General features: G+C 33.0%; 1 protein-coding gene across 2 annotated transcripts; it reads left to right on the forward strand.

The window, feature by feature from the left end:
- The first annotated feature begins 4,782 nt into the window (after nt 1-4,782).
- Nucleotides 4,783-13,234, forward strand: LOC111381488 (NAC domain-containing protein 73-like). 2 transcript variants are annotated; one of them, XM_023005273.1, is made up of 4 exons: nt 4,783-4,801; nt 9,944-10,168; nt 10,637-10,826; nt 12,394-13,234. In XM_023005273.1, exons 2-4 carry the CDS (start codon nt 10,022-10,024, stop codon nt 12,957-12,959), a joined length of 903 nt encoding a protein of 300 aa, XP_022861041.1. In that variant the 5' UTR covers nt 4,783-4,801; nt 9,944-10,021; the 3' UTR covers nt 12,960-13,234. The 2 variants fall into 2 exon arrangements, with proteins under 2 accessions (XP_022861041.1, XP_022861040.1); XM_023005272.1 differs by lacking the exon at nt 4,783-4,801 and adding an exon at nt 9,768-9,863.
- Nucleotides 13,235-27,740: the final 14,506 nt, after the last annotated feature.

Genomic DNA, 27,740 nt, shown 5'->3' on the forward strand with positions numbered 1-27,740 from the left:
ATTACCAAAAGCACCCTTTTCATTAAGTAGCTTAATTCCCTTGACCCCTACGTGAGCAAATCTATTATGCCATGTGTGTGTGTGATCAATCTTGGCAGAGGTGATAGAGGAATTCACATCTCTAATCACTTCCCCAGTAGTAATATATATATCGTTTTTCTTAATTTCCTTAATGGAAACTAAAGCACCCTTGATCATTTTTAGCATATCATTTCCAATTTTACCAGTAAAGTCATCATTTTCAAGTCTCCCTACTGAAATCAGATTCTTAGACAACTCAGGAATATATCTAACATCCTTTAACATATACACAAAACTTGTGTCAAATTTTACGTTTATGTCACCAATTCCAGCAATAATATAGGCAAAGTTATCACACAGCACAATATGCCCAACATTAGATTCATGCAACTCATAAAACCAATTCTTTTCAGATGTCACATAAAAAGATGCACCAAAGTCAAGTATCCACTCATGCATGCGGGAATTAGTAGTTAGATTTAATTCGGCAATATATGCAACGAGACTTGTAATCATATAGACCTCACCACCATTTATATCGGAAGTAGATGCTAACACATTGACCTCATCTCTCTCCTTAATCTTTAGCTTACCCTTCTCCTTATGACAATCCTTTATAAAATGCCCTGTGTTTCCACAATCATAACATTTTCTCACCTTATTCCTAGATTTTGATCTAGACCTACCTTTGCTCTTCTTTTTCCATCCATTACCACTTGACTCGCCACTAGTTTGATATCCATCATGACTATTTTGCCTAAATTAAGTTCTACCCCGCATCATATGCACCTCATCGTTCCTCTTATCGTATTTTTCAGCCCTAATTTTCATTTCTTTACTTCTAAGGGAATTTATGACAATTTCAGGTGTCAACATGTCTCTACCATACTTAATGGCGTCCCTATAGGAATCAGGAATTGCATTGAGAAAAATTATAGCCTTATAAGTTTCGGACACAGTCTCATCACAATTAACTATATCTTGCATCAATTTGTTAAACACGTCTAAATTGTCATCAAGATCCTTTGAAGGATTCATTTTAAAACTGAAAAAACGTTCGAGCAAGTAAAGTTTATTCGGTGTAGACTTAAAAAATTATAAGTTTTCTAATTTTTTCCAAAATTCTTTAGTGATTTTTAGTTTACCCACCTTTCTTAAAACAGCGTCAGACAAGTATAAAATGATTGAGGTATAAGCAAGCTCATCGACTTCTTCTCTTTGTTTTTGTGAAAAATCAGTTGAAAAATTACCTTCAATGGCCTTTGAAACTTTTTGTTGGACTAAAATGCCCTTCATTTTTGTTGCCAAATAGCAAAGTCACCCTTTCCATTAAAAATTTCCAAATCAAAATTGTGAGTTGTCATCTTTACACAACAGTCAAAGAATGCACAAACCACACAAAGTAGTCCTAGGGTCACAGACAGTATACACCGTTCTAGATTCCTAGGGTTTCGTAAGACTCGCGGTCTTAGATCAAGGGAGTGTTCGAACAAGTAAGGTCACAGTAGTTCTAACGGAATAAGTAAGTAGTGGAAGTAACAATGCAACAAATGATACGTCTAGCAGATAACTAGTTTCACAGTAATTAGATCACTAAAAATTACAAATTGATTTTAACCTAAAAATAAATACTCAATTAAACAATCAATAGCAGGTAACCCTAATTCTAGCACAAGCAATGGCAACCCCCAAACCTAATGATCACCCCACATGATTTGCTAGTGCAGAAATATAAAGGTTTCAGCCAATTTACCAAAGCGAACCTATCTGAGTCCGTAACGTGGAGAGATGCGAATTTGCTGCTTTAGGGCCACCACTATTCGTCCTAAAGATTTAACAAATATAGCAATTTTGATCAGCAACAAATGCAGATTGAAAGTAGGGGCAAAATCGTCCAATCTTTTCTGCACAACCTGAAACACTAAACCAAACACATTAGTACGTTCAGGAAATCAAAATGAGTGAAATGGCACGAAAAAATTACATAGGAAGTCCTCCACGCGCCACCGCCGAACCCCCACACGCCGCTACCCGCCGTCGGTCGTCGCCACCACACGCCTCATCACCGGAGGAACCTCCACCTGCTGGTTATGGGTCCGGCCTCCGTTCGTCCAACAGAGGTCGCGTTTGGTCGGAATAGGCAATTGCAGGTTCGGTCCCTTTGTGAAATCACGAGACTCGCCGCCGTTTTGGTGAATTTCTGGCCGGAGGAGATGACCAGTCGCTCTGATACCAGTTGTAGGGTCAAATTCCAGCAATAACCAAGGTAAACCGGGCTTAGTTGTATAATATATCGACACAACTGCTGGTTGAGACAACACCCAAATCCAAATCCTTTGTTCCCACCTCCGGTTGCTATATATATACTCACAAAGAGTTGGCTAAGATGAAGAACAATAGATTGCCCGCAAGAAACCACATAGGTTATATGAGGAGAAGAAATTGAGAATCAAAGTCACAAAGAGAGATGAAGTATTCTTCATAGTGGAGGCGAAGAGAGGCCGAAGAATATAAGCCAAATGAGTGACTAAAAATGGTGAGTTAGGTTAGGTTAATTTAGTAGACCAAACAGGGCTCAACTCAAGGTAATGGGCTCCAAATTAATACCATAGCCCTCCAAGTAAGTGGGACGAACCATGAGCAACACGATTAAAAATAGGTTGCTTCTAACGGTCCATAAGGATGTGGGTTGGGTTGTCTCGATAATAGTGTCGATATATAAATCAATCATATGGCCAAGGCCGATTGATAATAGATAAAATCGAGGTTACATCATAATCCTTGGAGTCGTTTGACAACAAATTGCCTAACAGATAAATCTCACATCGGTTAAAGACTGAAATATAGACCTACTTATAAAGAATTGGTCTACTTCTCTTAACAATATTGACCTTTTAAGATAGAACCACAAATCTTAACATGTTATCATAGCCTATTAAGCTCTAACGAGCTAGTCGATCCGATTACGACTAGCACATGGATTTTAAGATTTGTCTGTACAAACGAGTTGCCATCTTGCGAGATATGATAACATAGGAAGCAGAGGCATCAAACTCCAAAAGCTTAAGAACCACTGATGAGTACAATTTGTGTATTTATTTATGCCACATTATTAAACTTTTAAGTCGTCAAATCATTAACTTATATTTAATTTAGGTTAATTTTCATTGTGTTTTTAGTGATGGGCTCGTTTGAAGCATTTGGAAAAGGATAAAGGATTAATTGGCCATTTGATGCAAAGTTGGTGTCCAAATTTCATACTTTGAAAGTGGAGGACTTGAAGAAAATAATAAATTAAATGGGCCTAATTTTTGGACTTAAGTTTGGATTCAAATTCGTTAACCAATTGGGCTCCTAATTCGACATTACAAAGTGGGCTGGAATTGGAGGAAGAATTGGGAGATACATACAAAAACGCCAACTTGGAGAAACATTAGGTTGGCCTTGGGTGCTGTGATTATATATAATATACACAGGCACAGAATTTGGGGCAGCTTTGGGGGGGGGGCAAAATTATATAGATTCATGCAGAAAGCCGAAGCAGGGAGGGGGAAAAGAAATTGGTGGCCGCCATAACATATATATATTTACACGCCTACAGAGAAGGAATTGGCGGCCAATATTTATCCATACACATGCATACACATTGAAATAGGGCTGCCCACTGCTGAAGTTAATTATGTAAACGCAAAGGAACAAAGGCAAAGAGTGGAGCAACTGGAAGTAGTCAAATATTAAGGCTGTCAGGGGCTGAATTTGGAACCATTTTGGGAGCTAAAAAGTGGGCGGCAGTTTGGAGATATACACCGACAACGGCTATTGCAATTTTGATAATATATGTTAATCACGATTCATCAATTTTTCGGTGATGTCGTCTAAACTTTCTTTGTTTAATTCCAACAATATGTTAGGCTAATTTTTTTATGTATTGGATGAAGATGAAATCCGTTATTATTTATTTTTAATTCAAGACACATGGTTTAGTTTAATTCTTGTAATTATTGATTAATCTTGCTTGCTTAATTTAATTATTTGATCGTTTGATTACCAATTAAATATATGGTTGCTTGTTGTAGTGTTGGAAGCTCACAATAGGTTTAGAACACTACATGATTAACATACGTGCAATAAATTTTAGGAATAAGATTTATCACGTGTGCAATCTTTAAGATAATTATGAAATTGAATGCATTTTGTTTATATGAATTCGGACTAGGATCAGGTTGTGAATAGGATAGATTTAATTTGTCCTAGAAAAGAAAATTAATTACAATAGAATTATCGATTATCAAGAATGCAAGAACGAAATTAACTACGTAGTCAAGAATTGGAATAGATAATAAATAGGTGGATTCATAATCCAATACACTTTTCCCATATACATTTTAAATTCGCATTTTATACATTTTCATAGATTAAATTAGAATAATTAAAAATCACAAAAATCACTTTTAAGTTGTTCGCTTTGAATCATATTAAAAACTAGTACACTCAATTAAATTTTATTTCTCGTGGGACGATACTCTAACTCACTAAATCTATTACTTGTTAATGATCCCGTACGCTTGCGGGTTTCACACGAACAGCCACAGCAGCAGTAGTTTGTGGAATCCAATTGGAAGTTTAGAAAGGATCTGAGATGGGCAATACCTAATAAGCACCTCTTGACGAGGCACAGTAGCCAACAATTCTTCTGTTGTCTCAAAATCTGCTAACAGATAATCACGTTTTACGGCAACCTCAATCTGAGTTAGAATCTGCAACAATTTGGATAACTCTTGTAAGTCTTATTTATTATCTAGATTAAGTTTCCTGCCTGTGCAATTACTATGTATGAATTTCCACTATTATAGCAGTAAAGATCAATAAGAAACTTATGTCGTAGCAAGCGCAAGCTCAGTGAATCTATGTAAATTGGTTATATCAGTCTGGAATACATACATTTCATAAATTTGAAATAAGTTGAAGAGCAGTATCATGCAATAAGCACCAACACACTACTAGGTTAAAAGTTGTCAGGAACATTCCTATAACTAAAACATCTCATCAAAAACTGCCTATTATACCTTCAAGTACGTCTCCATCTAATTTCATATAACATTATATTGGATGGCCATGGTAAAACAAAATTAAATTGGGTGACTATGATAACTCTAAATATAAAGTTGGGTGATTATTGGTGGATTTAACCCAATAATATTTATGTTTCAATTTTTACTTCTCCTTTTCTTATTCTATTTTGTTTATGTTTCTTTTATTCTTTTGTTTTATTTATTTTAAATTAAACTAAGGTCATAACGATCACTTTACTGAAAAATTGACTTCTTATGGACAATCTAACGATCCCCGTCTAAAAGATCTTTAGCTGCAAACGTTTGAGACTTTGGGTGCTAGAAATCAAGTAAGAAACTTTATTTAGTTAAGAAAAAAATTAAAAAAAACTACTCAAACATACTAGACTAGAGTAAAAAATTGAAGTTCTGGTTATTACTGGCTTCTACCACTAATCAAATAAAGTATTAGTCCATGTTTGGTAAAATTGAAATTCGAATTTTAATCTAAATTAAATTCAACAATTAATTTTAACTATATATTTTATGGGGATTCACAATTTTTTAATTATATATTTTATTAATTTTTATCAAAATTTCTTAAAAATTTAATTTCAATTCCTACCAATAGAGGGCTAATGTTTTTCTCTGGTTGGGCCCTTTTTTTAACACGATAGAAACATCACAACATGACTTGGGCTAGTCAATTAGTTTTGGTCACTTTCACGGGCCCAACTCCTTCTTATCTCACTCTTTCAAGCTATAATATTTCTCAAGCATCAATCCAAAATGAGAAATTTATCATTAAACGGAAAATTATAATGGTTTTCATTGTTGTTTCTCGATCAACGTCAAGAAAATTAAAGAAACAAGTTTATATAAAACTGGTGTCAATGCATTGAATGGTCCATGAAAAATAATGAAAATAATTCATTACGTGATGCATGTTCTTTGATTGATTTCATATATTTTACATAAAGTTTCATTGAATATTAAAATTCAATTTACTAACAATAAAGTAAATTCTAGGGGATGAATTGAACGCATAATTCAATGCTCATCACTATGGAATTATACGACTTTTCCCTAAATTTTTAAGAATTATTCTGCATAATTGCTATTTTGTTCCATGCCAACAATTGACTTACTTTAAATTATAAACAAGAAATAATATTTTTCCTCTTTTTAATATATATTTAAATTCTTAATTAATTAAAATTTTCATTTAATGTGATTTTAAAATGCCAATAATTTTGGACTCATTTATCAAAACTTCACTACATATTCATACAGTAGATAAAATGATTATTCACTCAAGTACCAGCTATTTTATTTGTGTGTTTTTTCTTTATTAGTAACTTATAATTTAGTTAGCTCAAACGTAGTTCTTTCACGAAATGTCCTACTAACATAGGAGCACTCCTACTAAGAAATGGAAGAGCAAACTTCTTTTTTTGGGGTCAAAGGGCTATTCTATTACAAAAGAAGTTATGGACCTAGCGATGTCAAACGGGCTGAGCAGCTCGTCGGCTTATGGGCGGCTCGAGCTCGTCAAATGACGAGCCCGAGCTCGAGTCGAGCAGGGGGCTCGATCCCATGAGAGGTTCGTGGGCCTTGTGCCCACGAGCCATTTTGATGAGCTCACGAGCTCGTCCAAAAATATGATTTTTTTTTTTAAAAGGTGCAAAAAAAAATAAAAATAAAAAAATACAAGCTCGCGAGCGGTTCGTGGGCCGAGCCAAGCTAGCCCCTGAGCAACGAGTCGAGCTCGAGTTCGGCTCGTTTTTCACGAGCCACGAGCCCGAGCCAAGTTCGTAGGTTAAAGAGTCGAGTTGGCTCGACTCGACCTATTGCCATCACTATATGGACCCAAGAAACTCCTCATTATAATCTCGTAATAAAATCCAAACACATGAGAAAATCATATATTCCCAAGATTTCAAAAATAAATAAACACAATAAGAACATATATCTTAAATTTTATATGGTTATTAAAAAATAAAATACTCAACTTGAATTACTTAGTTGGGGCATACAGCCGTAGAAAAGAAAGAAATTTGAAAACAGACAGTTTCTTTGAATCCTCGTCCATACGCTAAAGTAAACCCTAATAAAGAGCTTCATCACCAAGATTTCTGTTGCGTAGCTTCTCTGAGAAGCTAAATAAATACATGAATTGAATAGACAACCAATAACATCCACTAACTTGTCGGCTGGTATACATTTTATATTTCAAGGGAAGAATTTGTCTACTCCCGTCTCTTTCTCAGTACCTTACAACTGCCTGGATATCAACTAATCAACCTCAATCAAAAATCATTGATGCTCTGAAGACTGAATCGATCGGGAGTAATTTTCTTCTTGTAAGGCTAAAATTCTCCTGTGGATTAAATATTTAAGGGAGGGAAAAAAAAAAAAAAAACTACAATCCTTTTAACTATAATTATAAATTTTTAGGTTCTTAACTCCATTTTGCACCGATCATAGAGTAAAATATATGGAAACCCCCGAGTTAAATAAAGAAGATTTTCTGTGTTGGGTGATTTATAACTCTTTTTCTTTCTTCTTTTTTTCATGTTGGTTAAATTTTCAGTATTGTATATTGATTGGTTTTTTTTTTTATTCTCCACTCCTAAGCTTGTATCTAATTTTATTCAGCATGAATAAATAGTCATCCTCATGGTAGTTTGTCTTTTAAAAAAAATGAAGATGGGGTTAGGTCAAATTCTCCACTCCTAAGCTTGTATCTAATTTTATTCAGCATGAATAAATAGTCATCCTCATGGTAGTTTGTCTTTTAAAAAAAATGAAGAGAGAAGATTCCCAACAAGCCTAATAAACTTGTGTAAATATAGCCCCCATTTGAACCACATTATTATAAAAATGAGAATGAAAAATATAGTCGTTATGATTTCCGCACAAGAGATAAAATGTCAAATATGGTGACTTAATGTGATGGATAACAGTCATATTTTTCATTTTAATGAAAAAATAATGGGACTCAAACAGGGCCATAGTTTACAGTTCATTATAATTACTCCATAGCTATATAAAATTTTCTTGAGTTATTTTGAAGTCATTTTGTGTTAAGCCATTGTTTCGATATTACTTTATTTTGCTAAAATTCTACTTTTCAAGAAACGAGTGATTGATAAGTGAGCAGAATATATGAGTCTTACGAAATAAGTGGTTAAAATTAATATTGATTAAGAAAAGTAAACTTATTGAAAAAAAAAAATCTAAATGGAGGCTAAATACATTGCATATATAGAGGTAATTTCTCTCTATACATGCGTAAAGTAATATGAGAACATGTAAAGATGAGCATCTAAAAATCCGCCATAAGTTCTCGTTTGTCCCTCATATTTTAAAATTTAATTTTTTGAAAACTCATTTTTAATTACACATTTTTCAAAAATAAAAAATAAAAAATCACGTTCCGCATAATCTATTTTCAAAAATTTTATAGCAAACAGGGACTGAGCAACTTTTAACACTGTCTAGCTACAAGACTAGGATGTGCACTTATGTAGGCATAATTTATAATCACATCAAAGTGACTAACATGTATATTGATTTTTTGCAAATTTAAGTTGTGAGTCCTACAAAAAAATCTATATATGTATGTATGTCTGTGTGTCATGAGTCTCCAATTTGACATTCATTAAAATTATAATTTATTTTTTTCTCTCTTCTTATTAACTACACATTTTTAATAAAATAATATATATTACACGTATACATAAAAAAATTTCTTCTTTTTTAATCACACATTCTTAAAAAAATACTATAAATCTGAGATCTTATGTAATATGTAAATAAGAAACATTTTTAATCAATTTAAATTATAATTTAGGTTTTGGCAAGCATGCTGTGAAGTAACTTTTGCACAAAATAATTTTTATGTATATTCTAGCTGATTTTATGATATGTGTGTGTGTGTAAAAGAGATACTTTTCTTGGTTACATAAGTGTAGTCGAAGAAATGGAAAAATACAGGTCGGTGTAATTCACCGTTTGTTACTTTCATATTCGTTGGTACGTATATACATACTGGTAGTATATAGCTTTAGGGACACTCCAGGTTGACACTGGAGCTAAACCCCTCTCCTTCTCTAGGTGAAAGAGGTGAAACGTCCCCAAAGAATATCTGTTGCCCCACATCCACTCTACCCTCAGTTCATTTCTTGTTTAATCTTAAAATTTTTTTAACTTAATTAATCGTTTGGCCCTAATTATTAAAATTCATTTTTTTTTAAAAACTTCTTTTTTTATCCGTAAATTTTAGGATTCATAATTTTTTTCAACTTTTCAGCCACACAATTTCGCCAACTTTTATTATTAAAATCTAATAAAGATTTAATTTTTAACAGAATCAAACGTGAGCTAAATATCTATAATCGCATAGCCAGTGCAGATCTTTTTTAAGTATAATTATTTGAACTGAACTAGAAACCGGACTGAATAAGTCGATTCTCTGTAATTCTTGTTAAAATTATTCGTTTAGTAGTTCTTAAAAGAAACAAAAACATCATCTATGCAATACACGGTATTTCCTTAGGCACGGTCAAAGGGAACATAAGACTTGATTTATTCTGGTACACGTGAATATACACACCAACAAATTAAACGAAACTTGACGTCCAAGCAACCTAATTGTTTTTCTAGAAAATAAAAATATTATTCTTTTTTCTCTTTCACAAAATATAAGCAAGCGAATTCTAACTCTCTCTCTATCTCTCTCTTTCTCTGAGTTCCTTGCCAACAGCAAGACAAGAATCAAGATTTTTGGTTACTTTGAAACGTGCTTTTACAACTTATTTTTCTTAAGTGCCTTTTTTTGTTAGTTAATTTATTTTTAAATTTGTCAGATTATAAATAGAGAAGTGGTGGAGGAAGCTGGAAAGGAAAACCCAGTCTGGGATGGGCATAAGAGGAAAGCAAAAGACATGACATGGTGTAATGACTTAAACGAAAGAGCCCACCTTCAAATTATCTCTTCTCCACAAGAAAACAGTGTTGTCAACTCCAAAATTGATGATGTTAAGACTTTAACTTGCCCTTCATGTGGCCATACCATACAACTCCAAGATCAGGTATATATGATTTCTTCCAAATATGTTTTAGAATACAAAATTACAATAAATAAACACGTCCTCATGGCTTAAGTTTTCAGATGAGGTTAACTTTATTATACTATTTAAGTTTTTAGATTCGTTTGTCCAGTAGTAATAGAACATACAAAAAATTGGGCACGACGGTCTATGATAGAAAATTTGAATTTGGCACACAAAAGTTTGTATCATACAGTAAGTTTGTTCGATATTATGGAAATCTTTGCCTATTCATAAAATTGTATCAGAGCGAATAACGTAAATCCCTGATCCTACATGTGTTAAAAACAAAATTAAATGAAGAAATGTATTTTCTCTTTAATAGTTTAAGCTTTTAATTAGAGAAGATGGTTAATTGACAATATGGGTGTACGCATATTTGTTACAAGCATGTTCTTGATTTTGAAAACTTCATTTCTTTTTGTTAATACCAACAAAATCTTGAATCAGACGGGACTTCATGAGTTACCAGGACTACCAGCTGGAGTGAAATTTGATCCTTCTGATCAAGAAATTCTTGAACATTTGGAGGCAAAGGTGATTTCCAATGCCCGGAAATTGCATCCTCTTATCGATGAATTTATTCCAACAATTGAGGGTGAAAATGGGATTTGCTACACTCATCCAGAGAAGCTACCAGGTAATTAATTAAAATTCAAGTTAATTATTAATTTCTTGAATGAAAATGATTAATGTTTGATCGAGGTTCAGTTGTTCATATCTAAGAGTGTCGTGTTAACCAAAGACTGATTATTGCTTGAAAGCTTTATCTGATATGCCCTTTTTTGTCCCACGTGATTGTGACCAAATTCAAAAAGAGCTAGAAAATGGAGTAATGATGACGTTGGTAATATATACTACCATATTGTGGTGAATAAAAAGCTTTTATTGTTCTTTACTTGTTAAGTAATTCAGCTCAGACATGTACTCAGATTTGAAATCGACTAATTAATTAATAACGATTGAATATTCATAAATATACTTTTATCCTCATCAATATATCCCATTATTTTCTAAATACATTTTTCTCTCTTATTTTCAATTACACATTCTTTGATAAAATAAGATTACACGTAAATTATAACCTTTCCTAATTATTTAATCACATATTTTCTATCAAAATACTATTCCAAAATGTATTTTGGAGGGGGGGGGGGGGGGGGGGGGGAAACAGGAGTTTGTATAATGTCAAATTTGGTACATGTCCTGGCTCAATTGTTCATTTTCAATTTTGGTCAAACAGGAGTTTGTATAATGTCAAATTTGGTACATGTCCTGGCTCAATCGTTCATTTTCAATTTTGGCGCATGTTTAAATAACAATTTAGGTTGGTATAATATACTTTTTATCTGCACATTTTATAGTACTTATAATTAATAACCACTTATTATCCACACATATCATGCCGATTCTTGATTTTTCAAGTTAAACCAACGGTTAGTCATATTTTCACAACATTAATATTAGAACAATCATGCTATATAGACATAACGATTGACATAATTTCACATTGCAACCTATCATTGGACCGCTTAAAACGTAGCCAACGTTTTCAATCAATTACGGGATTGTTTGAGCACCATTCTTGTACAAAAAAAAATGCATTTTTGAATAATGTATTGATAGGAAATGTGTGATTAGAAAATAAGAAAAAGTTTTGAGTTTACGTATAATATTTTTTTATTGAAAAATATGTGATTGAAATATGATCAAAATATTATTCAAGAATGCATTTTTTTCAAAAAAAAAAAAATAATAATAATAATAATGGGGCTCAAACAAAGGCTACATCTTGTCAAGACTTATTATGTCAACCATTATGTCACATATTTTCTGGCAAAATAACATTATTCATATTAGAATGTTTGAGCATGCTTAAACAGGGGATTGAATATCATTGTAAAATAGAAAAAAAATAATTCTTTTCATGTCTAGTAATGTTTACTTAGTAGTCCAAACATGCTAACGTTCAAAATAGTCCCTCTAAAAATTGGATTATTTAGTAGGAAGTATAAGATCATATTTATCTAGCGTGCATTAATTGAAGATTAATTCGTATATGCATGGCGTAATATCAATAAGGTATGTCCATGGACATGGGCAAATATTGAGTTTCGATCGATTTTAAAATGTCAGCCTCGTTAAAGAAGATTAGACAAGCCTTCATTTTTATTGTTTTCTCACCCTTTAACATATTCAATGTGCAGGAGTAGGCAAGGATGGCCAGATTCGCCACTTCTTCCACAGGCCCTCAAAGGCATACACAACCGGGACTAGAAAGCGACGGAAGGTACACACCGAAACGGACGGTGCTGGAGAAACAAGATGGCACAAAACTGGCAAAACCAGGCCTGTTTCAACAGGTGGAACCATAAAAGGTTACAAGAAAATCTTAGTCCTCTATACAAACTACGGTAGGCAAAGAAAACCTGAGAAGACCAATTGGGTAATGCACCAATATCACTTGGGCAGTAACGAAGAAGAAAAAGATGGAGAATTAGTGATCTCAAAGGTTTTCTACCAAACTCAGCCAAGACAATGTGCTGGATCAAGCATTATCAAAGACAAGAAATCCAGCAGACAGGATAGCAATGTCCCATTTGTGAAAAATAAAGATTTCGTTGAGTACTATAATACTAGTACTCCTTTTATCTCATACAGTATCGGGAGCCAAATTAGCGACAACCCACCTCAGGTTATTCCTAATTTTGTCGTGAATGGTGATGGGTCAACTTTTTTTCAGGTTTCTTCAAGTGCAAGCAAAGGCAAATGAGGAATAAGATGGACGAAGGTGGTTTGCATGTATTAGGGTTAACAGTAATAATGACGCTTTTTAGTGGTAGTTGTTGCCTGTTGGGGAAATAATTAAAGTTGAGTTATTTATGGGGGATGGTGGAATAAAATTGTTTTGAATAGAGAGACATTTCTTATCATGTATGTATACATATATATATCTATACATTTAAGCGTCACGCCTATAGTACAATGAAACTGATCTTGTAATATTTCTTTTTAACTTGATATTCTGTGATCTTTGCATGATCTGTACGTACTTTTTTTCCCTTAACTTCGTGTCAATGAAATAAAAGAATTTTCAGATCATTTTATTAGAGTACTCACATTTCTTTCAGTTTGTGAAATAAACTTCAAAGACATGGTTGGTTTACTTGCTTCAATCCTATGAGCAACAAACCCCACCTGTCTCCATTGGATCTGTTCTTGGGAATATCTTGAAAAAAGGAACATTTTCATCTCCCTGGATTATGATTAGTCAATTCTATTTCTTGATAGGGCGGAGAAGGAATATAATTCAACAGTAGAATGTCATCTTGATGTGGTGAAAGTCATCAATTCGAGCCCAATTATCCCTAAACCCAATGTGAATTCTTCTATTTGGATTTGCTTAGCCATCATGATTCAATGAGAACGGTTAAGAGGCTTGAAAGACTAAACCTTAGCTTCTTCCCTAACTAGTATAGATATGCCCAACCGCAGCTAGCTAGTCAGACTAAATTGCATCTAGTCTTTAATTCATATTTATTGTCAAAACAATCATCTCACATAATCAAAAGGAAATGGCTTTTTATAGTTGATGGACTAGAAACTACAAATGTACAATTTTTTTACTGTTATTCTTCACTTAATCCTCTTCAATACTCTTTAATCTAACATGCATAACATATTGTAATAACATTTGAGATATTGGAATGAACTGCATTGGTCAAAAGGGGAAAGAAAGTAAAATGTTTATCCATATACAATTCTCTCCACTATACAAACGTGCACATAGAATGATGGAAAATATGTGATGTAGAAATACTAGATGAATTCCCACAGTTGGTTAGCAGCAACAATTAATCACAAAAGAATAAGAGGCAGAATTGCAGCAAGCAGGAAAATCGTAGAAAGAGTGAAAGAAAAAGAAAAAGGCAGCAAGAAAGGGAAGGAGAACTGGAGAGAATGGGGGAAGAAACCCAAAGAAGAAGAGATTGAGGGGAAGGCTAGGTAAGAAGAACTTGTTCACCAAGCACAATTCATATCCTTCATTGTCTCCTTCAATTACAATGAAAACCATATAAATATTAAAACATAAACCTACTAATGATGGGCTTGGACCAACCCAATAATCCAAGCCCAATAACTGTAAAATATACAGTCAATCTGATGCCCAAAATGCTCAAAGTTATACCAAGGGGGACGATCTTTCGGACTAACCAATCATCAAAACTCAACAAATGACACTAGTGCCAGTTGCAACTTATCCCCAATAATATGATCTAATCAAGGTAACCTGAGCGAAGGAAGACCTTGTTGACTCCTTTAAAATTTCAATGAATTTGGATCATGCTACTGAAGTCTCTTTTTGGGAACCCATGTGCCATCAAAATTAATTAAACTCCAATAAATCTGGATCAAACTACAGGAGTTTCTCTCTAGGACTCCATGTACAGTCAGCATCAAGTTGATCCACCCAACAAGCAAGGAAACAAGTGTTGAGCGTATCTGACATTTGGTTTTTACGATTGGGATTCGTGTTTTAATGAACAGTCCCAATAGATTGTGATCGTATCCAACGGTGACGATCAATGGAGATTGCATATAAAAGTTGTTTCTCCAATTTCACAAACTTTTCACTTTGGCTAAAGCGAAAATACTCTCGTTCTTCATACACAACCTCCGGTGGCGTTCTTACGATTTTTTTTGGGTTTTCTAGCGATCTCCTGTGAGTTTTTGGATTTTTCAGTGAACTTCCGATAACCATTCGTCCATTCTAGATAAACTATTCAAAACATTCCCTACATTTCTCTCATTTTTCTGAAAATGGCATCCAAGTTGACAGACGAGGTGATGGGGGACAAATTTGTAGAAACTAGGCTAGACGAACCCATTGTACTAGGTTTAGATGAAGTGTCTAGGGCCATATTAGAGGGGAAGAACATTTGGAAGAGGCCGGACAATCGCATGGATAGCTTGATTCATTAGAGAGCCTCTAACTATCCTTTGAGGATGAACACTGCTGACTCGATAAAACTGCAGGCGTGCAGGCAGAGTAGTATAGGATCCCAAATAGCATAGGCCTTATAGTTTTAAACCCTAATGAACGAGCCTGCTACTCGAGGCCTGGGTGCGTGGTTGTAAGAAAGGCCATTTTCATTGTCATCGAATTTTCGTTTGACTCGAAAAACCCATATGTAGTCGACTAAATTTCAAGAAGAACCAAGAGAATCTAGAGACCACGTACCATTGCACATAAGATATTGTTAGAGAAAATGTCTAACTTTATTAGGACTCATGTATCATCATCTTGTCGGTAACGTCAAACTAGATTAGAACTCTTGTATCACTTGTAAGGCATGTCCTTTTGTTCTTATATTACCAAGTTACAATCATTAAATTACACAATGTCCAAGTGCACCGATCAGCCCTGTAGGTCTGGAGAGCCGTGGACGACCTAGACCAAATATAAGACCAATCAAACTAATATTTGGCCAATTTACCTTTATCCTTCTATTCGAGGTTGACAAGAATAATCCCACTTGCTGCTAATCATGGTTATATCATTACTCAAATGTTGTCTAGTAGTAAGAAGTTGAAATATGAGATGTGTGTACTTTTTGCAATGTTCATGCACTTTTCCAATGAAAGTCATCAACGCTGGAATGTGCAGGTTCTTAATTTTGGACTTTCTCATATGTAGTGTTACTTCAGATGCCAATTTGTACCCCACAATTATTAATCCAAATTCAATACTTAGGGCTAATCAAGTCCCCGTAAATGGGGCCAATGCATTCCACTTCACACATACATGTTCTTGTAATTATTGTCAAGCAAACGTCTTTCAGTAGTGATTTGATTGTACTAATGGATCATTGATCATTTATTATATTTTCTGAAATAATTACGTCAGTCTAGATGGAAGTTAGTTAGGCATTTTATCAACTGTTATTTTGCAAATTGGCTCTCTAGGATTAGGATGAACTCTTTGTTGTAGGCCCAACCGCTTGCTCTATGCCATAATAATGTACGGCGTGGCTTTCCAAGATTATGGACACCAGCACATTGAAACGTGGATGCCGCCAGGGGCGGGTCCAGCCTTTTCGGGTTGTGGGGTCAAAAATTAATGTGTAATTTTTTAAAATAATATAATATTAATGAAAATAAGTTAATACGCGTTTTGACACATTGAAAACGTCTTATAATTATATCATTATCGATATTATTAAATGAATTTTGCTACATGTATAGTTTTGTTTATCATGTCATTTATGGATGTTGAGTTAACGGCGAATAAATCAAATTTTAAGTAGGAAGTAAATGAATTGAAATAAAATTCACATTTAATTTAGGAAGTAAATGAAATTTATATTTAACGAAAAAAATAATTTGAAAATAATTCAAATTACATTTAATCGGTAACGATTTTAGAATTTTTGACGTCTTTTTTCATATTAAATTTTCTAATAAAATGATGTAAATTATATTGTACAAAAATAATAAACGTTAGTGAACTATTTGAATTTTTTTAAAAGAAAAAATGTGTTAAACGCCTTTTTTCAGTACGTACGTTTGACGCATGTTTAACTATTTTTAAAATATATTTGGATCATTCGTTATGACTACGATATAGTTCTTGAAACGAGCTTCTAGATGAAGCAGGCGATTTGTGGATTCGGATAATATACAATCATTGACAAATTTTAAAATTTAGCATATTATCAAAATTTTTGAAATACTAATTTGGAACGGCTTACTTTGATTCATCGTAACTTTTGTTATGGTTGATCATTTCGCATGTCATTAAGCAGCAAAAAATTAGGTCATAAGCCCTTCGAAATGATATTAAAAATGCAATGTTTTGACTTCATTTGGCATGTATTAAAGTAGGTCGTAAAACGGTTAAAACAACTATTTTCTGAAAAAAAAAAACACACCAAAATTTTGTGGTGTCATTTGACCCCATGTGAGTCCGACACTGGATGCCGCATTGAATGGAATTTATGTTAATATTTAGTTTTAATCGTGTTAAGAATCGATAATCACAATCCAATAAATTAATAGAAATGAATTCATACCTGCGGAAGCGATTGTTGATATGAATAGTAGTTGTAATAGCAGCCAAGATCTTCTTCTCCTTACTCCTCACAAAATATCAGCTATCAATGGGGTAAGTCAATAAAACATATGGAGAGGAGAGGTGACCTAGCCTTTATATATAGGAAATAATTTGAGTCGTCCCATTACGAGTAAAATTCTAATTAGAGTTTATTTTCGGCCCACATACTTTAAATTACCACATCAAATTAATTACAACCCGTAAGGTGTAAAAGGCCCAATTGATCACTTAATAAATTTGGCCCAAACACAATTATCATTATGAGCCATATATCTAACCCGTAAAATTTTGCAATCGAATGTAAAGCTCACATATGGAATTATTAATTATTCCAACATTCTCCCACTTAGGCAAACATTTGATTGCCATAACAAAGTTTTAACACCCGGATTAGACTATATAGGTTACCACAAAAGTATAGCTCCAATGATGACACCTTACGTAACATGATCCGGTCCAACAAGAATATTAACACCGAACATGGAAGTCGTTACACCAATTTAAGAGATGTAAGACCATTCCACAGCTACAAATGTCAATATCCTTATCGACATGGATCCCCATCCTCCAACCAATGTGGTAGTATGTGGTATGACCTTAGCACCAAACGTGATAAAAAACTGTGCTAACTCATGTCGGTCATCATAATGCTTCGAATCAAAATGAAACCACATGTCTCTAAAAAAGACTCATCTTATATCTTTATACGTCATATTTCAAGATGTCAATAATATAAAAAGACATAAGTCAAATACATACTTAAAATAGTTCATGGATAGGGGAAAAATTATTTTATTATCAGAAGGGGCTGTACCCGAAAACATATGGGTTGCCTAAGTACCTCGCAAGGAAACGTAGTTCTTTTCATAAATAACTCCCACTAACCAAAAATATCAAATGTTTCCACAATACCCATATTAGTAACATGGGTCTTAAAAACTTTTGAAGCGAGTCCTTTGGTCAAGGGATCTGTAACCATCGCCGCTGTATTGATATGTTCTATTTTCGTCTACCCTTCTTTGACTCTGTCTCTAACAAACAAATATTTGATGTCAATATGTTTTGATCCACCAGAACATTTGTTATTCTTTGAAAAGAATACTGCTGCACTGTTATCACAGTAGATGGTGATCGGTCTTGAGATGGAATAAACATCTTTCAAGCCAGAAATGGATTTTCTTAACCAAACAGCTTGGACTGTAGCCCCATAACATGCCACAAATTCAGCTTGCATAGTAGAAGATGTCACTAGAGTCTGTTTAGCACTTTTCCAAGAAACCTTCAGTTTGCTTCAAATATCTCATAACTTTCTTAGCTGCTTTCCAATGCTCTTGTCCTGGATTAGGCTGAAATCTGCTAAGAACACTTACTGCGTAGGCCATATCCGGTCTAGTGCAAACTTGAGCATACATCAAGCTCCCCACAGCACTAGCATATGGGATCATCTTCATAGACTCCCTTTCCAGCTCATTCCTTGGACATTGAGTTTTGTTAAACTTATCTCCTTTTATGATAGGTACATCACCAGGTGCACAATTCGGCATATTAAACATTTCTAGAACACGTCGTATATAACTTTTTTGAGAAAGTCCCAATAAGCCACGATTTCTATCACGATGTATTTCAATGCCAAGTACATAGGAAGCTTCTCCAAGACCTTTCATCTCAAAATTAGCAGACAACATTTTCTTTGTCTCATGAAGCAGCCCTAAGTTACTGCTAGCAAGCAGAATGTCATCAACATACAGTACAAGGAAAATAAAATTTCTCCCACTGATTTTAAGATAAATGTATTGATCAATAGTATTTTCGAAAAAACCAAGAGATGTCACAACCTCATCAAACTTCAAATACCACTGTCGAGATGTTTGCTTGAGACCATATAAGGATTTGTTTAACTTACACACCAAGTTTTCTTTTTCTTTTACAACAAAACATTTAGGTTGTTTCATATAAACCATTTCAAAAAGATCTCCATTCAAAAATGCTGTTTTAACATCCATTTAATGAAACTCCAAATTGTAGTGTGCCACAAGAGCCATGATAATTCGAAAAGAATCTTTTGACGAAACAGGGGAGAAGGTTTCAACATAATCAATGCCCTCTCGTTGAGTGAAACCTTTTGCAACCAATCTTGCTTTCTTTCGTTCAACATTTCCTTTTGAATCTAATTTACTTTTGAAAATCCACTTGTTATCTACAGCTTTAGCATCTGGAGGAAGTTCAACAAGATCCCAAACTTTATTCCTTTCTATGGAATTCATTTCATCTTCCATGGTAGCTATCCATTTATCTGTCTCAGGACTTGTCAATGCTTGATTATAAGTTATAGGATCAACAATATGCTCAATATTAAAATCGCTCTCCAATAAATATGTAACATAATCACTGGGGCAATGCAGATCTTCTTTCCCTTTGTGATCTCCTAACTTGTGGCTTAAAAACCGATTCAATCGTTGTTTGAGGAATTGGAGATTCCTTCTAGTTCCTCGGTTCTTCATTAACAACTTCAATTGGTTGGGAAACAACTCTTTCTTGTATGACAGGAACTGGAATAACAACTTGATTAGGTTCAACAAGAATTTCTCTTAACGTGGAACTCCCACTATCTCCAAAATCGTTCTCCAAAAACTTAGCAGTAATGGACTCCACAATTCTAGTGCCGCGATTTGGACAGTAAAACTTATATCCCTTTGATCTATCCGAATACCCAATAAAGTAGCCAGGAGTTGATTTAGGGCCTAATTTCTTTTCAAATGAATTATAAATCCTAACCTCAGCTGGACATCCCCAAACTTTAAAGTGAGCCATACTTGGCTTACGTCCTGTCCATAATTCAAAAGATGTCTTTGCAACAGCTTTACTTGGAACTCTGTTCAAAATATACATAGCTATTTTCAAGGCGTCACCCCACAAATATTCAGGCAAATTTGTTCTACTCATCATACTTCTAACCATATCTTTTAGAGTTCGATTACGTCTTTCAGAAACATCATTCTGCTCAGTTATCCCTGGCATGGTGTATTGGGGCACTATTCCACATTCTTGTAAAAATTTTGTAAAATCACCCATATTTTGACCAAACTCGTCATATTTCCCATAGTACTCACCATCTCGGTCAAATCTTACAACTTTGATACTTTTCCCACATTATTTCTCTACTTCCAGTTTGAAAACTTTGAATTTTTCAAATGCATGTGATTTGTCGTTAATCAAGTAAACATATCCATATCGTAAGAAATTATCAATGAAAGTTATGAAATATTTATTCCCACATATAGTGGAAAGCAAAGGTCCACTGAATTAAGTCCAACATTCCATTACTCCTAGTCGAACCCTTCCTCGTAAACTTAGTTAACTTTCCTCTTATACAATCTATACAGGTATCAAAATCGGAGAAGTCTAAGGAATGAAGTATCTCATTTTTTACTAATCTTTCCATTCTATCCTTAGAAATATGACCCAATCGCTTATGCCATAACATAGAGGATGATTCACGAATTAAAGCCCTTTTCTTTGATACATTTGTAACACACAAGACATCACCAAAAGAAGTCAAAGATAATTTATATAAACCATCACATAAAATGTCATTCCCAATCAAACGAGAATCATAAAATAACTTAACCATTCCATTACCAAAATTAAATGTAAAACCACAAGCATCAAGTTTTGGTATAGAAATTAAATTTCGTCTCATCTGCGGTACATAAAGTGTATTTTCCAAAACAAGATAAAAATCAGACTCTAAAGTTAACTTCATTACTCCTATGAATTCAACCTTCACTTGAAATCCATTTGCAACGCTCAAGCTTACTTCATTCTCACTTGGCCTCCGTTTGCTTATGAACCCCTGCAAGGAATTTGCAATATGAATACTAGCTCCCGAGTCTAACCACCAAGAATTCAAAGGCGCATCTACTAAAGAAGACTCAAAACAAACTAAGGCCAAGGGAATACCTGGAGAACTCTTCTTCTTTTCCAACCAAGTCTTGAACTTAAAACAATATTTCTGCCAGTGACCCTTCTTTTTACAGAACTTGCATTGATCATTTTTCTTTATAACTCCTTTGGGACCACTAAAATTTTTATTCTGCTAACTTCGGTGGGACTTATTACCCTTTCGAAACTTAGGTTTATGATTATGAGAAGGCCCCTTATTCTGTGATGGCTAAAAAGCTAATTGCGCAGTTTTAACAGTTTCACGGCGTATCCCATACTCTTCTTGGGCACACACTGCTATGAGGTCATTCAAATTACATTTATCCCTCTGAGCATTGTAAGCAATCTTAAGCTAATTAAACTTACTAGGAAGCCTATTCAAAACATGATAGACCAGGAAAGGCTCCGCAATGGGAATGTCAAGAGCCTTTAGCTTAGATGATATATTTATCATTTTCATGACATGCTCCCTAACACCACTTGTACCATCATATTTAATGCTCATCAATTTATCCATCAGATCCCCAGTTTCGACTTTATCAGACTTAATAAATTTTTCTCTTATGGCATCAATAAAACTTTTGGCATATTTCATTATTAGGGATGACACCTAGAATGGAATCAGATATCAATCGCTTAATGATTTTCAAACAAAGTTTGTTAACCCTTTCCCACTTTTCATGCTCGGCTACATATTCAACAGTACTTTTATCTGTGGGTTTCTCAAACTTTTTCTCCATTGCAAAATCCAAGCTCAAAAGACCAAGTGCTATTTCTACGTCTCGTTTCCATCTTACATAGTTATTCCCAATCAATGTTTCAATAGTAGACAATTGATTCGAAAAAGATGAGACATTATAAACTGTGGAAACATAAAATATCACACTCAATATCATCCAAACGTAATGCATGCAATCAAATGGATGATGAAATATCCAACTAATTAATATGGGCTATTAATTAGATAATCCGTAATTTAAATTGAAACATATGAATTTTATTACGGTAAGAGCCTAGGTGCATCATCATAAAGTCACCTTTGGATCGACAATACAATATGCTATGATGTACTCTTAAAACACATCATGTAGCCAGTTAACAAAATTACACTGGTTTTCGAAACACCAACACCGTTGGGCAAAAGGAAATTTCTAAACCAAAATAAGCTCATTAACCGTCTCATGCCATTTTCCAAAAATATTACATATAATAACACCTTTGAGCAAGATATTATATGCAATAAATCAAAAGTTGTTGGACAAAAATATATTTATTTTTATTGTAGAGAAAATCGAATAAATAAAAATGAGTGTGCCACTTTGGCAGCTACCACCCATTTTTATTTCAAAATATTTCTCTCTTAGTGGGAAAATAAGAATCGTCTCAATGCCCATGAAAAATTTAATCACAGAAGTTATGCAACAAATCATGATCATTAATTGATGAAAGACAAGAAATTCATACGTGATTAATATTAAGAGACGAAATTGGCATCAAAATTTCAAAATGAAATTCAATGCATAAATAATGGCAATACATAATATTTTAATGAAATAATACAAAAGTCGTCAATTAATTTTATTATTTATTCAACATATAATTTTAATCGGGTCAAGTTTAAATAAAACTTCAATTGGGTCAAAATTGAAATATCAGAGTAAGGACTTTTAAATCCAATTTCAAAATTCAAATTTAATCACCTTTTGAAAATTGCACTCTGACCCCATGTCTGAAATTAAAGACAGGTCCTATAGTTTCTTTATTTACAAGCAGACCCTTCTCTTATTATTTACAAACTTAACCCCCAATTTGTAATTGCAAATAGGGGCTAGGAACTTAGCAATTTACAACAGGAGCCCTCGTCTACATTTCTCCCAAAACGACAGAAACTGAATTTATTTATTTTTATTTAACATTCAACCACTCATATTAAACATTTTTTTTTTATTCAAACCCAAACAAAACCAGATTCTACCGTAGGTTTTATTTAAATTTATATGAACTATGCTTTGCAAAGTCAAAATTACAAGGAGGAGAGAGAGGGAAAGCATTTATTGTTTACCCATTGTATATATATAAAAGGAGGTGAGAGAAGGAAAACATTTATTGTTCACCCATTGTAAAAAAAAGGTTGAGAGGGCCTCCATCGTCCCACCCCTAAAATTTTGTGAGTGAGGTAAATTGCAGGATGTGCCCCAATAGGCCAGGGAACAAGATCTGCATGTACACTGCGCCTACAAGGAGTCCAATTTCATGTCTTAGGAATCGAACTCCCACACTGCAGCTGTCAGCAAGGCATGAGATAACCTCACTCCTGTCCTTTGCACCACTGAGCTATGCCCCGAGGGGCTTTGTTCACCCATTGTTTATATATAAAAGGAGGTGAGAGAGGGAAAACATTTATTGTTCCTGCCTTTATTGTTTCTGCCTGGGTTACTCCACCACGTGAAGGAAATACGAATTAATTCAATGGCACATATAATTTTAATGTATGCACAGAAGACGTTTTTCAAAGTGAGATAAGAGAAAAAAAAAAATTCATGAAGGATTTCAATCTTAACATGCTGCTCTGATACCAATTGCTAATTTTTAGTTTTAATCATGTTAAGAATCGATAATCACAATCCAATAAATTAATAGAAACAAATTCATACCTGCGGAAACCATTGTTGATATGAATAGTAGTTGTAATAGCAGCTAAAATCTTCCTCTCCTTGCTCCTCACAAAATATCAACTATCAATGGGACAAGCCAATAAAACATATGGAGAGGGGAGGGGACCTAGCCTTTATATATATGAAATAATTTGAGTCGTCCCTTTACAACTAGAATTCTAATTAGAGTTTATTTCCGGCCCACATATTTTAAATTACCACATCAAATTAATTGCAACTCGTAAGGTGTAAAAGGCTTAATTGATCACTTAATAAATTTGGCTCAAACACAATTATCATTATGAGCCATATATCTAACCCGTAAAATTTTGCAATCGAATGTGAAGCCCACATATGAAATTATTAATTATTCCAACAATTTAGTGTTTAGTTTTTGGTCTATTTCGATCAAGAGAGCTGCTATTCACAAGCAGTTAAGAAGAGATCTAAACATGAGCGACAGTCCAAATCAATTTGAGCTGTTCGTGTCAACCAACAATAGAGGTGAGCAGTGACTGAGAAGAGATGAAGCTTTTCTCAAGTGAAGTGGTAAGAATCCTTGATGTGTAGGGGAAGAGAAATTTGTACGTTTTGAACTCATGATTATCTTTTAAATCTCCTTTTAAAGGGGTTAATCAAAAGTAGGCCCAGACCCACGTGAAAACGGCGTTTATATATGATGAGGACATTACACCAAAGTTTTCTTATCAAATTAAACTTCTCTTATTATTAGTCTGCGTCTCGTGTGTTGCACGAATTTTGTATTCATTAGCATAGAATTTATAGATTGTACAAAAAATATTTGGAAGGAAAAAATGTTTGTTTGATTCTCATCTTTTGGTCGACTGTATATTTTATGTCACGATAATTTATTTTTATTCTTATAAATAAGTATAATGAATATTGTGATTGTATATATGTCAACAATAATTTATTTTTAATTATTTATTGTATTTCTTGTTTAGTGTAGCTGAAGATATTTTTTTTTATCTGATATTGCAAATAAGTTGTAAATTGAATTTCGCAAAATGCTTTTCTTTAGCAACTTCGATTCGAGAGGCTATACTTGTAGTTCAAAAATAATACATGCAGTTGTAAATTGAAAGAGAATATCCACATGTAAAAATATTTAAATAACAAACTCAGGTTCGCACGTAAAATAACTTAAAGTGACACTTACTGGATGGTCAACTCTCTTGTTGGTGTAAGAATTAGAACCCTAATAGTAGGCTTATTCTTCGGACGATACAACAGTCATTCCAAGGTTGGTAGGGTAAAAGAATTTGAAAAAAAAAATTTAAATAAATTTTATTCGAAAGAGGAAAGAATTAAAAAGAAATTTAAATAAATTGATAAAAAAACCAATTATTTATAAAGTAAAATTTTCAATTTTAATTAAATAATATTTATGTATTCTTTACTTAATTTTCATAACTTTATTTTATTTTTTACTTCTAAATAATTTTAAACGAATTTTTTTACTTATATAAGTAATTTTTACATATATTAGAAATATTTTTTTTAATATTTTTTTTTAAAATTTTTTTTTACTAAAAGTGATATATATATATATATATATACTTATAAAAGTGGTCAGCACGGAGTAAAGCGGGAGGTATGGAAAGTTGCGTGTTACATTGATTCACATTGCCTCTCTTACACTATATATATAATATAATAATATAAGCAAATGAGTTGATTTGAAAAGGCGTGGCTATAGCGTATGAAAATGGATAACGGAAAAGTACAAAAAAAAATTTAATAATCCTCCGTACACGGAGACCACACTATATATAAATATTTTTAATTCTTTTCTCTTCAATTTTTTTACCTTACAAATAATTTTTTCATTAAAATTGAAAATTTAAGTTTTATTTGGAAGAGAAAAGAATTAAAAAGAAAAAAATAATTGATTTTTTTTAAGGAAAAACGTATTTGTTAACACATACGTTTAATCTCCGTTTAACTATTTTCGATATTTATTTAGATTATTCGATATCTCTACGATATAGTTCTCAAAATGAGTTTCGCGAGAATGTAAAACATTTATCGATTCGACTATTGTACAATCGTCGATGAATTTTTAAAGTTAGCTTGTTATCGAAAATTTCGAAATAGTAATAAAATAATTAATTTTTTTAAGAAAAACGGCTTATGCTTATTTTTTAACACATACGTTTAATGTCTGTTTAACTATTTTTTATATCTACTTAGATCATTCGATTCTCTACGATATAGTTCTCAAAATGAGTTTCGAGAGAATGTAAAACATTTATCGATTCAACTATCGTACAATCGTAGATGAATTTTTAAAGTTAGCTTATTATCGAAAATTTCGAAATATAGTTTGAAAATGCCTACTTTGACGTTCCATAACATTTGCTATGATTGACCGTTTCACGTACCGTTAATGACGTATAATACTATGTCGCGAGTACTTCAAAACGATATTAAGAATGTAATATTTAGATTTCGTTTGATATCCCGTAATGAGCGTGAAAATGAACAAAAAACATAAGTATAAAAAAAAAATCAATTTCTCACATGTCTCCGTGCAAGGAGGCTTCCTCTTATTTATTTATTTATTCTTTTTTAAATAAAAGCCAATACTTCTTTATATTATATAAACTAACTACAATGATATATATATATATATTAAAATAAAAAATTTAAAAATATATATACTTAAAACTTTGAATTAATATTTAATCTAAAGTAATATTTAGATAAATTTAATTTAAAAAATTCAATATTACTAAAAATATTACTATAAAATTAAATATTTTCTAAAATTATACTCGTTTTTCTTAAAAAGTCAATTTTTATTACTATTTATTTTTTTTTCGCAACATTTTTCTCAATACATCATTTTGTTCAAAAAAATTATGCGGTATGACGTAAATTCTTTTTTCAATTATTTAAAATTTTATTTTTTTTTTCAAGTGGGGAGCAAAAACGACGCGTTCCTCCGTGCATGGAAAAAAAATTCGTCATACCACATAATTTTTTTGAGCAAAATGATGCATTGAGAAAATTGTTGAAAAAAAAGAATAAATAGTAATAAAATAATTGATTTTTTTAAGAAAAAATGACGTATACGCATTTTTAACACATACGTTTAATCTCCGTTTAACTATTTTCAATATTTATTTAGATCATTCGATGTCTCTACGATATAGTTCTCAAAATGAGTTTCGAGAGAATATAAAACATTTTTCGATTCGACTATCGTACAATCGTCGACGAATTTTTAAAGTTAGTTTGTTATCGAAAATTTTGAAATAGTAACAAAATAATTGATTTTTTAAGAAAAAATGACTTATGCGTATTTTTAACACATACGTTTAATCTCCATTTAACTATTTTCGATATTTATTTAGATCATTCGATATCTCTACGATATAGTTCTCAAAATGAGTTTCGAGAGAATGTAAAACATTTATCGATTTGATTATCGTACAATTTTCGATGAATTTTTAAAGTTAGCTTGTTATCGAAAATTTCGAAATATAGTTTAAAAATGCCTACTTTGACGTCCCATAACATTTGCTATGATTGACCGTTTCACGCACCGTCAACGACGTGCAATACTATGCCGCGAGTACTTCAAAACGATATTAAGAATGTAATATTTCGACTTCGTTTGTTATCCCGTAATGAGCTTGAAAATGAACATAAAAACATAAGTAAAAAAAATAAATTATTTCTCTAAATTTTGTCTCCATGCACGGAGACATTGACACCTGCCTCCGTGCATGGAGGCCCCAACAATAATTTTTTTTTTCTTTTCCCCTCCGTGCACGGAGAGATTACCTTTTTTTTTTTTTTTTTTTTTTTGGTATTT

This window comes from Olea europaea, unplaced genomic scaffold (assembly GCF_002742605.1).
Source record: "Olea europaea var. sylvestris unplaced genomic scaffold, O_europaea_v1 scaffold2312, whole genome shotgun sequence".
Classification (NCBI taxonomy): Eukaryota; Viridiplantae; Streptophyta; class Magnoliopsida; order Lamiales; family Oleaceae; genus Olea; species Olea europaea.